The sequence below is a fragment of the Pelobates fuscus genome, chromosome 3, assembly GCF_036172605.1.
Source record: "Pelobates fuscus isolate aPelFus1 chromosome 3, aPelFus1.pri, whole genome shotgun sequence".
Lineage (NCBI taxonomy): Eukaryota > Metazoa > Chordata > Amphibia > Anura > Pelobatidae > Pelobates > Pelobates fuscus.
In genome coordinates, this window is record NC_086319.1 from 301,384,914 (window position 1) to 301,401,962 (window position 17,049).

The 17,049-nt window shown below is 43.3% G+C and overlaps 1 protein-coding gene across 2 annotated transcripts in view; it reads left to right on the top strand.

Moving 5' to 3' along the window:
• The first annotated feature begins 12,377 nt into the window (after positions 1–12,377).
• Positions 12,378–17,049, top strand: part of SNRPA1 (small nuclear ribonucleoprotein polypeptide A') — a 28,763-nt gene continuing 24,091 nt past the window's right edge. For both annotated transcript variants that reach the window (XM_063448817.1, XM_063448819.1), the window contains exon 1: positions 12,378–12,560. In XM_063448817.1, the coding sequence (XP_063304887.1) occupies positions 12,479–12,560 (82 nt within the window). In that variant the 5' untranslated portion in view covers positions 12,378–12,478. The remainder of the gene's footprint in view (positions 12,561–17,049) is intronic.

The window sequence follows — 17,049 nt, forward strand, 5'->3', positions numbered from 1 at the left end:
GGCTGGTATCATCAAAGATGAGCTTGTGGGGCCTTTTCGGGTTGAGGATGGAGTCAAGCTCAACTCCCAGTCCTACTGCCAGTTTCTGGAAGACACCTTCTTCAAGCAGTGGTACAGGAAGAAGTCTGCATCCTTCAAGAAAAACATGATTTTCATGCAGGACAATGCTCCATCACACGCGTCCAAGTACCACAGCGTGGCTGGCAAGAAAGGGTATAAAAGAAGAAAATCTAATGACATGGCCTCCTTGTTCACCTGATCTGAACCCCATTGAGAACCTGTGGTCCATCATCAAATGTGAGATTTACAAGGAGGGAAAACAGTACACCTCTCTGAACAGTGTCTGGGAGGCTGTGGTTGCTTCTGCACGCAATGTTGATGGTGAACAGATCAAAACACTGACAGAATCCATGGATGGCAGGCTTTTGAGTGTCCTTGCAAAGAACGGTGGCTATATTGGTCACTGATTTGTTTTTGTTTTGTTTTTGAATGTCTGAAATGTATATTTGTGAATGTTGAGATGTTATATTGGTTTCACTGGTAAAAATAAATAATTGAAATGGGTATATATTTGTTTTTTGTTAATTTGCCTAATAATTATGCACAGTAATAGTCACCTGCACACACAGATATCCCCCTAAAATAGCTAAAACTAAAAACAAACTAAAAACTACTTCCAAAAATATTCAGCTTTGATATTAATGAGTTTTTTGGGTTCATTGAGAACATGGTTGTTGTTCAATAATAAAATTAATCCTCAAAAATACAACTTGCCTAATAATTCTGCACTCCCTGTATATATATATACACATTTAATACATAACAGGTAATAAATATATTCAACCATGACAGGTGCATTCTGTGCTGAGGTATATTGCCATAGATCTCTTAAAAGATTTTAGATTTGAATGAAGATTTGACTGTGTCCCTGAGGTTATTCCATAATTGCGGTGCTCTGTAGGAAAAGGAGGATCGAGACACTTTATTTTTGTATTGCAGTATGCTAAATATCGTGTTAGTACTGGGTCAGAGGTTATAGGAGGTGGGATCAGCTGGGGAGAGCATTCTACTCAGGTAGGGTGGGAGCTTCCCAGAAATGCTCTTATGCACAAGGCTGGAAAGATCAAGAGTGCGTCGGGATTCCAGCGACAGCCAGTTTAGCTCTTTTAACATGTCATAGTGGTGGGTAAAGTAATTACATTCTAGTACAAAGCGACAGAATGAATTATATAATTTAAGTTTATTAAGGTGGGTTTGCGGTGCGTGTGCATCTGTTTCCTTACTGTAGGGCTTAGGCAGGATTTGTTTCTGTACAGGGCACCTAGTTTTGGGTAAAGTTTTGAAGAGATTTTTTCAATGTGAAGGCCAAAGGATAGATTGGGTTCTAGCAACATGCCTAGATATTTAAAAGAGCAGACTGCTGTCAGTGTGCTATTTTAATTTTTTCTGATACATAGTTGTTGATTTTGTAGTTTACGTAATTTAGGTACAGCTCCAAAGATCACTGTAACGGTGATCATACATCTGTTTGCAAGAAAATTCGCTCTCCATAAGTTTCCCCGTATCCAAGATGAAAAAAGAGCTAAAAATCTTGGACTGCAACCTTCAGACATCGACCTACTTGACACTTTAGTTGCATTACTATCAAACAATGAAATTCAAACAAACCCAGAACCGACATTTACACAGCTCAAAAATAAGAGCAAGTTAACACCATATTTGGCAGACTTTAAGTACATCGAGTTGTTTGTCGAACTGGCTTGTAATGAAATAGAAAATTTGGACAAAAGCAAACTTGATCTGTCCCCATATAGCAACATCACCCCATTGGAACGTAAATGTTTGAAGAACCTACAAACCCTAGAAGACTTTATACTTAAACCTTCGGACAAAGGAGGCAATCTTGTCATCCTTGATAGGAATGAATATGTCTCTATGGCTCATAGGATACTTCAAGATGAAGACACATATGAGATATTAGGCAATAACCCTACGAAGAGATACTTGGCAGAGTTGAAAAATATCTTGGATGAGGCAATATCCGTGTCACTTATTTCTAAAGACGAATATCTGTTTATGTACATCAAAAATCCAGTAGTTGCAACCTTTTATTCGTTGCCAAAAATACATAAACAACAGCCAATAATGAGCGGTAGACCTATGGTAATTCGAATTTAACACAGAATGTGAGTCTGTATGTTGACCAGATTATACGTAAAATTGTGATAGAATTACCATCATACCTTAGAGACACTAAACATACTTTGAAACTCTAAGACGGCATTAACCTTCCTGAAAATGCAATTGTGTGTAGTCTGGACGTAGAGGGACTGTATAGTTCCATCCCACATCATATAGGACTGACCCACCTCAAGGCACATCTTGATAGCAACTGTACAACCTCAAAGAGACTTAATCTTTTTATTCAAGACCTTATGAAATATATCCTGACGCATAATTACTTTATGTTTCAGGGTAAATATTACCACCAGGTGAGAGGGATCGCTATGGGGACGACTTGCGCCCCCTCATACGCTAACCTCCACCTGGGGTGGTGGGAGAAGACCACAGTATTTGGAACCTCTATGATGGAATATACTAAATACATCAAAATCTGGAAGCGCTATATCGATGATATAGTAATCGTGTGGACTGGAACTACGGAATCCTTTAGAGAATTTGTTCATACCTTAAATCTCAATGACATCAATCTGAAATTGACTTATGAAATTGGTGGCAGAGCCATCAACTTCTTGGATATCTCTATTCAGATCAATGATCAAGGAAAGGTACAGACCACTCTTTTTAAGAAACCTACTTCCACCAATAACCTCTTAAATTGGGAGAGTTACCATTCACTTCCCCTTAAAAGAGGTATACCAGTGGGACAATACCTGTGATTACGCCGTAATTGCTCCACAGTCGAAGATTTTAAGGTGAAGGCAAAGACTCTGAAGGACCAGTTCAAAATGAAGGGCTATCCTAATAGATGCTTGAAAAATGCATACCAGCGGGCCTTGATGACAGACAGAGAAACTCTCCTTCTAGATAAAAACGGAAGGGACAACACACAATTGATCAGATGCATAGGGAAATTCGATGTAGAATGGCATCCAACTCTGAGAATTCTAAATAGGTACTGGCCTCTTCTCCAACAAGACCACCATCTACAAAAAGTTATCACTCCATATGCATCAGTTACAGCAAGACGGGGAATAAATATTAAAGACATGCTTGTCCCAAGCCATTTAAGCTCTCCATCTAAAAACTCTACTTGGCTCAAATCTTCAGTGTGTGGAACGTACCAATGCAGTAGATGCAAATCTTGCAAATTTATACTATGTCCATCTAAGAAGGTAACAGACTCTACCAATACACAAGAGTTTGACATTAAAACTTTCTTTAATTGTCAAACCACTGGTTTAGTTTACCTATTAACCTGTTCGTGTAAAAAAATGTACGTAGGAAAGACGATCCGAGAACACATTACATCTGTAAACCCGAGGAGATTAATTGATACTCCTATTTCTAAGCATTTAAAACTCCATCATGGAGGGTCCGCAGAAAATATAAGTTTGTGCGGTATTGAAAAAGTCACACTCGGTCCGAGAGGAGGGGACCTCGATAAAAAACTCCTACAAAGAGAGAGTGTTTGGATATACAGATTAAAACCACTCTCCCCTATGGGACTGAATGAGGGGTTCTCATTCACACCATTTACCTCTGATTAGAAATCTTTTACCATGATTCACTATCCATTATATTATAGTAGTCTCTTTTTTCATTGTATATATTATTATTTATTATTCTATTTACTTTTGATTTATGTTTTCTCTCTCCTTTATTTTATGGATCACTAGTTTGATCCGATTTTGCTTGTCTTTTAACCTTTAAACTTGCCATCTTAGTTCCCGCAATAGGATACTTCTCCTTTATTTTGCGGTAACCTGTAATAGACTAAGTAGTAAATATGGCCAAAATTCACTAATTAATACATTCTTAGTTATCTACTACTATAAGTGTCTATTCTGGAAGGAGCAGTGCATAGGTGTGTATATATATATTCACTATATCTCGGTCTATGAGTTTAAATACTAATCATAGTGTGTCTTCCAGCTGAATATATCCCTTTGATCCATAATATATATCTACTGTCACTGTATGGTTAAATTTATGATGATATAATCCAAGGGGTTGGCTATAACAGGATAGCATCAGTATAGCATCAGTAATGGCATACAGGCATCTTTTGTCTACCTTTACCTGATTAATTTTATATGTATTAACACACTAGGTAGTCTATATACCCTTATACCATGTGTTTATATATTTATTCTTTATGTTATACCGCATTTTCTAAATTGACATAATCTGTTGTATATTTAAATACAACTTCCACCTGAGGTAAAGTGGGAGGAGTTTTGTCCTGATTGACGGGTCATGTCCGTCCAACTCCTGCCGACGGAGAGATTCTGATCAGATTTGCGCGGGAAATGCTCAGGCACGCCCCATACGGTCTGGACGACACCCATTGGTTAATTGATCTCCTACAAAGGGTATTTAAAGCTCGGGACGAGCAGTCTCGGATTTGCCTCTGACGAAGGTGCCATTACAGCACTGAAACGCGCGTCAGGCGTGTTTACTGTCCAGTCTCCTGGACATCACTGTTTGCTCACTCTTTTCACTACACGGAAATGGTTTGAGGACACTCACTTATGTTTTAAATAGATAGGATTATTTTTGCTTTTTTCTTTGTGTTACAACTATTCAGCTGGTTAGTCGATAGAGCAAGTGCATTTATACTGCGTTGCCATTTAGACTGCTACACAGTTCTATCTTTGCAACCTTTTTGCTACTTCTTGTTTGCATGTACATACTAATTTGTTCTATTTACCACTATTTAGCTGGTTAAGTAGATGTAGCAATCTTATTTATATTTTGTTGCTATTTGGATTGCTACTTAGTTAGCTTTGCAACCTTTATGCTACTTTTTCTCTGCATATACATGTATACTAACCTGTCCTGTCTATAGATATGCCGTCATTCTAAGCTCTACGATATCTATATCCTCCTATTTACTCCATATATCTGATATTTTATACCTATATTTCTCTGAGGATTTACATAGTGGTACTCTAATGGGATTTATACCCCTATATCTATTCCTTACCCTATTGACATTGAGGTATTAGTTTTGCTAGAAAACACCTTGAGCACTATTTATTAAAGCTCATTCTTGGTGTTCTATGCCATATACCTAGATTCCACGTTAGGGTATTTGGGATAGACGTTGCCTATCTATTTATCGTTACAAGGAGATTAAGATTACTTTATCTATTTATGTTTGTGTGACTACTTTATTTTTTTCCAGACTAACGCAGTCAGATACACCCGTCTTTTGTGCGGCTGTATCATTCTGTGTTTTTCATTTTTTCTTTCTATAGCATGACATTGTCGTAACGCAGGGAAACAGGGAGAAGCAATCTATTTAGAGGCGAATGAGGGGACTCTGATGTCACTCCTAAAGCCGGTTCCCTATGCGGTCTTGGGTGCTGGAGTTCTTTGGTCGAATGTGACACTCTCTTCGCATGTGGCCTTTTCTGCCACAGTAAAATCTATATCTGAGGTAGTTGATAAGATCCTCCAATGCTACAGGGAGGTCTCTGGCAGCTACCTCATCCAATATAGCAGCTGATGGACCTTTCATAAATGCTTTAACAAGTCCGCTGTTTGTCCAGTCTACCTGAGAAGCCAAGGTACGAAACTGGATAGTGTAGTCGGCAATAAACCGGGATCCCTGTTTGATTCTCATTAATGCTTTGGCGGCATTTTAGCCCTATGGGTAGTGTCAAAGGTCTTGCAAAAAGCTATAAGGAAACCCTGGAAATTGTGAACAAGAGGGCCATTAGCCTCCCATATGGGATTTGCCCACTGAAGTGCCTTATCAGTAAGATGATGCATGAGGAACCCCCTACAGTCGGTGGGAAAGAATCAGAGGTACATCTTGAAGTGGAATTCCACTTGATTGAGAAACCCCCTACAAGCATCTCCTCGATACCTAGGAGGAGGGGTCAGGTGAGCAGACACATTGTTCATGTTTCATGCCTCTGGAATAGGAGGCATCATTGAGACGATACAGATACCCAGGGCCGGATTAACAAAGGGGCTGATGGAGCTGCAGCTCCAGGCCCAGGGAATAGGCCCATTGATTTTAAAAAAAAGTGTTGTTTTTTTTACACACTACTCTTAGGGTTGCCAGGTATTTCTCAGGTATTTCTTAGGGTTGCCAGATATTTCTCAGAAGTATTTCTCAGGTATTTGAGGCTGCCTAGCCGGTGCCGGTATTGCATTAATACCGGCAATACAAATGTCTGTCTCAGTATAAACAGAGATTATTCTGCAATACCATGCCGACCAGTAGGGGTCGCTGTTTGTGTGAAGAGAGGCAAAAATAAGGAATTACAGCATCTCCCTCCCTCCCTCTCACTACTCACTGATCCGCAAGGGGAGCAGCTCAGACAGCATCTCCAAGCCTGCGAGACATGGGGACGGTGGGAGACTTGGGGACTCTGAGATATTGGGACACCGGGCGACATGGGGACTCTGAGACACTAGGGGACACTGAGAGACATGGAGACACTGGGGGACACAGGAAGACATGGAGACACTGGGGGGCACAGGAAGACATGGGGACACTGGGCGACTTTGAGACCCGGGAGACATGGGGCACTCCCAGTGTCCCCATGTCTCCCAGCCAGTGTCCCTCGTATCTCCGTATCCCCATGTCTCCCAGTGTCCCTGGTGTCTCTCAGTGTTCGTAGTGTGCCAGTGTCCCTAGTGTCTGAGTGTATCCTAGTCTCCTAAAGTCCCCTAGTCTCTCAGTGTCTCTGTGTCCCCATGTCTCCTAGTGTCTCAGTGTCCCCTATTATAAATGAAAAAATCTCAGGCACTCACTGTGATATATTTAAGCAGGTTTATTGGACACCGCAATGTTTTGACCTGTCCCTAGGTCTTGATCAAGTCTCCAGTATCTCCTATGTATCACTGTGTCCCTTTTGTATCAGAGTGTCTCAGTGTCCCATGCCTCCCAGTGTCCATGGTGTCTCTGTGTCCGTAGTGTCGCTGTGTCCGTAGTGTCTCTGTGTCTGTAGTGTCTCAGTGTCCCCTAGTCTCTCAGAATCCTCTAGTCTCCCAGTGTCCCTATGTCTCACAGTGCCCCCAAGTGTCTCAGTGTCCCCTAGTATTAAAGAAAAAATCTCAGGCACTCACTGTGATAGATTTAAGCAGGTTTATTGGACACTGCAATGTTTTGACCTGTACTCAGGTATATATCACATTGTCATCAGGTCTCCCAGTGTTTCGTAGTATCTCAGTGTTCCATGTCTCCCAGTGTCCCAATGTCTCTCAATGTCCCATAGTGACATGGGAACACTGGGAGACATGGGGACACAGACACTATTGGACTGGGAGACATGGGGACACAGACATGCCCCCTTTTTGTGTATGTTCGCCCCTTTCGGCAGTTTTGGTTATGTGATTTGTGTCAGTGGCCCACCTTTTAACCCCATCCATAAACTTCCTGCTTTATTGCTGCTGTTAGGTGGTATGGGTTTACTTGAAAGATGAAAGCATGAGATTAGCATAGGGTATGTGTTTTCTCATAGCTGCATCCTATGAGTTTCCCTCCAGCACCATCTCCATCAGATACATGACGCTTAGGAGATAGGACTGTTTTGGTCAATAATATTTTGTAATTAGGCCCATCATAATTGTCAGCACCAGGCCCACTGGGCTCTTAATCTGGCCCTGCAGATACCAGTATCTCAAGGGCCAAATAAGCGGTTCTGGACAAAAGTGTCTGAAGCGCCTGGTCCATCAGGTCCATACGGCGATCCTGCTCTTTAAACCTCGCCTCATAGGAAGCCATGGCCCTATCGTAATGTCACGGTGTAATACCCCAACACGCAAAGTTTAGGATAGCAAGGGACAAAACAAGGATATAACGTATTACCAGGCCTTAGAATGGCCGGACTAAACGTCAGACAGAGATAAAGTGTAGTCAGACACAACCTGAGGCCAGGGTAACGGAGAGACAGTGAAAACAAAAAACAAAGCCAAGGTCAATACCAGAATAAACACAATAGATCAAGGGACGCACTAAAGGGCACTGAAACATACTTTAAATAGCCATACTTTACATTTGATTGGCCCATGTCATGCCTACACCCCCAAAACGTGTGTGTGTGGGGTTGGGGGGGGAGAGCCGGAATGGCGTGGGCAAATGGGAGCCTGAATTAACTTGTGGCTCTCGCTGTCGCTTTAAAAGCATGCTTGTGATGCGAGCTGCACTCTTAGTGCGAGGTGGGCCGCGTGACCATTCACTACGGTTAGCGCATGTGACCTGCTCAGAAAAAGCGATCGAGTCACGTGCAGCCTGTGTGGAGGTGGGAGTGCTGAGGACCTTTAGTTTTGTTTTGGTAAACCCTGTTTGTGCAAAAAAAAAAAAAACCCTATGCAGTAATACAATAACAATAATAAGGCAGACAGCTAAGATAAAAGAGGAAACATGGAAGATGCTGAATGATAGGCAAGCTGAAAGATATAGAGGGTATAAGAGAAACTGCGAGACGGATAGTAGGAGGTGATGAACAATCAGTATTAATAACCAGTATAGATTTCCCCATCTGCGACACACTGTCGGGGTTCTTTAATAAAATGAGAATTGTTGAGAAGTAAATTCTAAATTTTAGGCCAAAACAATCAAATTAAAAAAATTCTCCAAGTTTATTCACTAAGAAGCACAGTGAAGTGAATTGAAATCTGAATAACAAATTCAGGCCAAAATAGCCAAGCTGGCTATAGCTGAGTTGAATTATTTTCAAATCAATCGTTTTTTTTAAATAAAATTTTTGAATTTTGTTTTTAAATTAATTTCAAACAAATTGCAACACTTAGGAAACAGTGATTTAGTAAAATGAGACTTTTGGGAATTCAAAGCACATTTTTAAATTTAGGCCAAAATAAGAAAAAATCTTCAGGTTAGTTCTGTTTTCAGTTTGATTTTTTTTGCCTTACACAAATGTGTATTCTTGACACTATAGTTCTAAAAAACTGGTTAGGTAGTCAGCCCCCTTTACCTCAGGTTAGAGAGGTGATTTACGTACCTTTTCAATACACCACGCAGGGATCCTCGTGCCTGGCCCCGCTCCTGATCAGAGTTGATAATGTCCGCCATGGAGGAGGGGTGGGGCCGGAGAAACTTTAGGTTAATGAAGCAATTTTAGTATATAGATCATGCCCCTGCAGTGTCACCGCTCAATTCTTTACTATTTATGAGTTAAATCACTTTTTTTGTTTTAAATATGTTTATTGGTTTCACACCATATATTTCAATGCAAACTTATTTGTATTCAAGCATGTAAATGCCTGCGCAGAGGCGTAATTATCAATACATGTGTGAGTACGCGAGCTGTTGCCTGCGCAGAGGCATATTAATTAAGTCATTGTTTTTACAGCAGGTTGATTCAAATTTAGTCATATGCGTTATGTGACTCTTGCTATGCTAGCTTCTTGTATTATGGTCGTGTAGTTATCTTGTGTTGACTGGTTTATGCAGTTGCTTTGTGTTAGTCGGTATGTGCAGTTCTGCGTATTTGCATTAAGTTTGTTGGTTTGTTTAAGTGTTTTGTGTCAGTTAAGTTGTGTAAGTGCTTTGTGTTAACTGGTTGTGTAGTTACTTCATGTTAGCTGTTCGGATAAGTACCTCGTGTTAGCTGGTTTATGCAGTGAACTAGTCCGTGTAGTTGCTTTGAGTTGGCTGGTATGTGTAGGTGCTTTACGCTAGCTGGTTTGTGCAGGTGCCTTATGTTAGTCAAGTTGTGTGATTGCTTAAGCATAGTATCATACATTGCAGTAAGTAGGCAGTTAAGCAGGCATTATTGAAACATGAAAAGCTTTTGGCATTAACTACTGACATATCTCCTCGTCTTTAAAAAAACATAACGTTGAGCCTTTGCTGTCTGGTCTAATGCTCAGCGATCTACCTTGCATATCTATAACCAAAAAGGGTTTAACAGGCGCTAAATGCATTGTTATCGTCTAGTCTGTCATACCTATGGCTATGCAGGTGTATGCTACTAGCTGCGCAGGTATGATTTAGACTGGTTAAATAACAGCAATCGTCTAACATGAATCAGTGACGCTAACAATAGGTTAAACTGTGTTTTGCATTTAAATACAAGCATTGCTGTAAGGTCATCAGCAATTAAGGTGAAAAGCCAATAGAACATGAAAATAACTTCAACAGACTATATGTAATATATCATCCTAAATAGGCAGTATTGCTGTGTGTTGTGGAGTGAGTGATGCTATGTCCGTTGTAGTGGGTGAGTGCCATGCCCACTCTCGCCAGTGTGGGCTCCCTGTGGCCGTCAATCCCCAGTCCGACCTTCCCAGGCCTTGTCCAGCCTCCCCGCATGGCGCCCTGTGGGCACTCAGAGTCCGGATCAGTCCATCAGACCCCCCCACCAAGAGTCCATGCCCCGACCGGCTCCTGCACCTCCCCAGCACCACATATGCTTCCGTAAGGTGCTTGGAACCCCTTGCCCCGCTGAGCGCCGGCCACATACTTGGTACTGGGACATCCTCCTCACGGCGACCGGTACACCGGAAAGGTTGATGCGCCCCTGCCCCACAGGACTCACAGCGTCGGGGGCCGGTCTCCTCTGGATCACCCCCGAACCCAAAGGCAGGGTCCCTCACCTCTCTCGGGGGCTGGGTGCCCAGGGGTCTTTCTGAAGGGCCGCAGCCACCAGGGTTCCCAGAGCAGTGCGAGAGTGCCCCCTCATATTAGTGCAGACTCTCCTCCTTGGCAGCGTGTGTGTCCGCTAGCGGGCTGTACTTCAGGCAGCCTTTGCTAGTTTAGGCGGTCAGCGTGGAACCAGCGCGGGAGCTCCTGCTGCTGTGTAGGCCGCCGCCATGTGGCCAGGATAACCCCCGCCGGCCGAGGGAGGGAAGAGGGGCCGTGCCCCGAGCCAGGGTAGTTCTCCGTGTGTGCAGGTGTCTCACATAAGGTGTCTTGTCGTTCCGTGCGGATGTGCCTCCTGGTCGTCAGGGTGCACTCAGCAGCCGCATGTGTTTAGGCTTATAGCAGCTATTAGGCCGCGGGTGTCCGTTTCGGTGCAGTATGCTTCTTTCAGGTATCTGATTAAAGCTGGGGTTGTTCTCAGTTGAATGGTGTTGGAGGATCCAACTTTGGAGCGGTTGGTACCGACTTTTCCGGTAATTTCCCTGGGCTTAAAACTGGAGCTAGAGAGCATGGCTTCCAGTCGGCCCGGCCCCGCCCCCCAGTTAAATCACTTTTGTTTATGTTTATGCAGACCTAGCCATACATCACCTAGTTGTGACTGGACACAGACCAAATAAAAAAAAAAATGGGTTCATTTTAAATCAGACATTAATGGGACATGCCAGGCACCCAGATCACTTCTGCCCATTGGAGTGGTCTGGGTGCCAACTCCCACTACCCTTAACCCTGCAAGTGTAATTATTGCAGTTTTCATAATTACCTTGCAGGGTTAAGTCCTCCTCTAGTGGCTGTCTATCAGATAGCCACTAGAGGGACTTCTGTGCTATGTGAGGACCTCCAGCGTTGCCCAAATCCCCACAGGAAAGCATTGAATAATGATTTCCTATGGGGAGGTCTAATGCGCCTGCGCATTAGGTCTTCCCCGCCGGCTGATGTCAGTGGGGGAGGAGAGTAGGCAGAGCCTGACCAAGCGCCAAGGGACATCGGCGCTGGACTCTGGTAAGTCACTGGGATGGGGGTGTGAGGGAGAGGGGCACTACAGGGTCCTGCAGTGCCAGGAAAACTAATGTTTTTCTGGCACTTGAGAATCCCTTTAACTCGCTTTAAAAGTTTTCATCTCCAGCTCTCTAATTCGAACTTTAAAGGATCACTATAGTGTCAGGAAAACATAGTGATACTATAGTGTCCTGTGGGTGCCCCCACCCTCAGGCCCTCCCCTCCCCTCCCCTCCACCACCTGCTTCGTGGGACCCTGATGTTGGACTCATTGGACTTGGAAGCTATGCAACAATTCAGTTTAGAAAATGAATAAGTCTGCATAAAATTTCCAATGCTCATTCAGGGTTATTTACTAATGAGAATTTTCAGAAATAGTTTTAGTGAATAACCCTGTCTATATAACAGATAATAGTCAGTAGGGTCTGAACGCAGACCGATAATCTTCAACGTTGGATGTCATCCTTGATGGATTACTTCTGCCTCGCCCCCCTTCCCAAGCTCTGGATCGCCATCATAACGAGGCCTGTGATTTGTGCGTCGCGCTAGTGTATCGGCGATTCTGATTGGTTGATCTGGTTAGTTGTCTGAGCGGAAGTGACGTTTGCCCCGGCCTGGTCTGCGTGTTTTGCAGCGCGGTTTTCCTTGTGAGCGAGTGTGTGTGTCGGGCGGCAACATGGTGAAACTTACGGCCGATCTGATCGAACAGGCGGCGCAGTATACCAACGCCGTGCGGGACCGGGAGCTGGACCTAAGAGGTAATACGGGGCCGGGGGAGCATGGTCTATAGGCCGGGCCGGGGGGGGAGGGAGCAGGCAGGGGCAGGGGCAGCATGGTCTAAAGGCCGGGCCTGGCTGTAAGTTCGTTAACCCGGCAGGTTACACATGGGGCCGGCTGAGGAAGGTCCGGCCGTTTCAGCCGTAGGACGTTGGCTTCCATAACGCCGCTAACAGGCTGCAAGTGAACACTAATTAATTCGGGGTTATTTACTAATCTGCGAATTGGAAAGTGTTGGGAAATGGAGTTTCACAATGTTACGCTCTGGTTTTACAGTTAATGCACATGGGGCACTACCGTGTTAGAATATAAGTGTGTATCCCTAATACTGCGCTGCCCTAGTCACGGTTTCGGTGACCGGCTACCAGCTGCTAGGGTTTAATAGAAGGTGAGTTACATTTCTTCCCTCGCAGCTGTGGTCTCTGGCTAGCAGTTAGAGAGCCGCTACATATTCCAGTTGAAGATAAGTGACTTATTTGTTCTTTCAAGTTGTGTTTGAGAATAGTAAAGGACATTTATGGGGTAATATTGGCGAAGCTCACATTGACTTGAGGGTTCCAAATCCACAAAATTATCCCCCCTCCCCCCTTTCCCATTGTCTGTTTATTGGAGGTTTTCTCAATTACCCCCTCAAATTTAATGTACTAACGAAGGCGAGTAAATTCAATGAAACGTTACTTTTCAAGTGAGTCTGTCCCCTTAGGGTTGGCTTTGCATGTTTTGTAAAGAAGATGGGTTTTCCCTCGTGGCTGCCATCTTCTTCTGGGGACCCTCTTTAATTCCTGGTGTCATCTGTTAGGATCCTTGTGATTGATGTACTATCAAGCATGTATGAGGGAACATCACAGGTTTATAGAGTATTCCTTTAACCCCTTAAGGACCAAACTTCTGGAATAAAAGGGAATCATGACATGTCACTTAAGGGGTTAAGACAGCACTAGCCTCCATAGATTAATGCCTTAACCCCACTGTTTTCACTGTGGAGATTCAACAAAAGATGACCGTGGAGCTCTGCCGTTTTATTTAACTCTTATATATAAAAGTATCCGCATTGTCAATAAGACAAAGTAGTTCCATTCTTGTCTTATGGAATCTGTGGATTGCACTGAAATTCTAACACAGTTTGCATCAGTTTTTCAAAAATGTGAAATACTGGAAATTGAGAGCTGTTTTTTTTTTTTTTTTGTCAATCTTTCTTTTATTGAGGCATAGGGTTATGGTGATACAGAATAAAGAGAGGGAGACTTGCAGGGGTTACACAGGCTAATATCATCAAGTTACAAAATCTCCAAGAGTTATCCGCCTCATTTTATATTTTTTTTAAACAAGCTTAAAACATTGAGCCATTCAAACATGTGTGTTATAATGTATGTCTCGGTTATCCTGCTTAATTAATGTGACGTTGATACATCAAAACATATTTTGTGTAGAAACATAAAGATATCGGGCTTTACAATAGTAACAGATTAGTTTAAGTACGCTTATGGGTCGTTAGGTGAAGACGATTTTAAGCAAGCTAGAAATAGATGCAATACAGCAAATCAAAGCTTTACATTCAAGGGTATTATCATGTGGAGCATCTAAAGTAAGTGATTCAGGCTAAAACTGAGCCGTGGAGGCCAAGATAGGGACAAGTTAAACTGAGACCACAGGATTATGACGTATAGTTTAGTTATGCTAACAGATAACAGGTAGGCCAGTATATCGCACAAAATGCCACTTAGTGTCTCGTGCAGCTAGGCCTAGGTATGATGTTTAACGGCCTATGTCAGCCAGACCGGGATAGAGGGTTTACACTGGTTTCAGCAGCCTATTAGCAAGTCGGTTCGCCAGTAGGGGTACCGCTCGAGTGGCCTATGGTTTTTGCACCGTATGGTGGCAAGTAACATTAGGATGTATGTGGGTTAGGAGCCTAACAGAATACACCAGCATAGTCGCATTAGTGTGAGCAGCAAGCAGCTAAAAAATATCGCTGGGCAGGACTGGTTAGAGGGTATACATGAGACATTGGACATATAGAGGAGACATATATTACATCGCTGAAATATAGGGCAGCATGCATGGTGACTGCCTGGAATAATAGTGTCCCTTCTGTTACTGCATATTGTCCAGTGGAATATGCCTGCTGTGCGGGTTCTGTCCGTTGAACCATGGGTCAAGTGTGGTCAGGTAGTCCAAAGCAGCCCATAGACAGGTTCCTGTAGGCGGTATCCGGGTTGTGTGGCCCAGAACATGGGTAGGCTTGTAGGGAGTCCATATATGGTGGTCGGTGTGTCCGGTCATCTCGGTTATATCTCGCGCCGGGTGCGCCGTGATACCTCAGTTGCTTGGTCGTAGGATTTCCCGGCGTTGTGACATTGCCTGCACCATGGGTCACCAGCCTTCGGCCTGGGGCCTTCGTAGGCGCTCGCGCGCTTGCGCCATTGATCCCATCAACAGGATCGTGGGCCCCGGGTTCCGCCGGGCTGCGGTCTGTCCCCGGGGGATATGGCAGGCTGTAGAGGGGATCCTCTTGGTGAGCGCCTGTTATGGTACTTTTTGAGAGTAAACCAAAATGTTCAAAGTCTATCTGTTCCTGTCCAAATCAATAAAATTAAATTGCGTATATACGCTGAAGTAATTAAGTCTGACACACGAGGTTCAGGTTAAAATAACTTCGAGAAAGTTTATTGGCAAGTGAAGTAAAAGCGGGCGCGCAGGCCCTTTTAAGAGGCATTTTGCGTCATCATTGATTATTAGAATATCAGCAAATAAACATCATCAATTGGATTAATTGTTAAGTGACGGGGTTAGTGTCTTACCTATTGGTTCATAAAATTAAGAGGTTAGTCCCGTGCCCACCCATCAGAGGTGGGATTATTCTGGACACGGGGGGGAATAAGGGGGTCCTAAGCGTCATTTTACACGGTCAATAATATCAGACTTCATGTCCAGGTGCAAGGTCTCTTATGAATAGAACATTTCATTACTACTGTGTTCTGTGGCCTTCAAACTATACTATCTTACAAGTTCTAAGGAGTAGCCAGCAAGTCTTAAGGAGTACCCAGCACCTCCTGGCATTTGTCCTTGTAGGAAAACACAGTCTTTGTCTACTATATTAATTGGGTTGAGAAGTTCAGTCACGTAATGTAGTTTTAAAATGAACAAGTTAAGTCATGAGGACAAAATGGAGGATTTGAAGAAGTCAGGTTAGGAGGACAAAATGGAGGATTGTCACAATATAAGGTTAAAATGGAGTTAGTACAATAATTCAATACAAGTACAATAATAATTTTTAATAATTCCACATCAGTCCCCCCTATGAAATGTTAGATTCTAAGAGATAAGACTTTATTATGTTAGTATCAGAAGACGTGTTAACCCAAAGGCACAGAAACCCCGTGGCCGCTAGCTAGGTGTTAAATGCAAAGTGCAAGTCTGTCCCTAGAACTGACCCTAATAGGCTAACTCATCCATCAGTATGGCTCTCGAACACTTCACACCCATGGGTGTCCCATGGCAGCTAACCCACCACTTCTCCGCACGGGGCCTTTACCATTCACTGACAGATGCTGTCCCTGAGCTAGTCCCTTCCTAGAATTCCTGCACTTTATCAACAAAAGGGAATGTTTGCAGCGGCAGACAGGGTGAGTTGATGTCTTGGAATTCTTGGTCATCAACTTCGAGATGGGTCAAAGTGGGTGCTGCTTGGTCAACAGTCTTCATGAGGGATTTTCTCAGACATGGGAGGACACAACAAAAGAGAAGAGCAAAAATAAAAAGAAAAATTAGTATAGCCATACCAATCTGCATTAAAGCCTTTTGCCATCCTGTCATCCAACCAAACCATCTTTCCCAGGGATCTTTTATCCCAGAATTCCTTTTTAACTCTTCAGACAAGTCATTTAATTTTTCTATGGCTAGTGTGACTTTACCATTAGGGCCTGTGTTTTCTGGGATGTAGGTACAACATGTCATGGTGTCGGGCAAAATTTTACAAACCCCTCCTTTTTCGGCTAAGATCATGTCTAGGGCCATTCTATTCTGGAAAGTCATTTGGGATGTGGCCTGCAACTGTTCGGCCAACCCCTGGAGGGCGTCTCTGGTGTAATTAACAAAACGCTGTTGGTTATAATAAATGTAATTTATCCAATTTAAATTCTTGTTTGCGGTAACTATGGTAAAAATTGATTCAAATCCTGCGGCAACTTCATCCCTTGCTTTAAACTCATTGGGTACCCCCCTGGGCACTCCAATGGCATCGATATACACATGAGGATCAAAACTTCCTTTCACTGGGGCGTCACGTTTAACCTTAGTGTGGCTGGACTCATGGGTGTTGAGGTGTGTGTCAGAAATAATGTGTATAGGCATAATGGCCTTAGTCAAAGTACACTCCCCCCACCATTCCGTGTCCATTCTGGATCTTAGCTGTAAATCCCCACACAACCAGTAAATGTCTCCTAGTGACCTAGTGTGATGTTGCAGCAA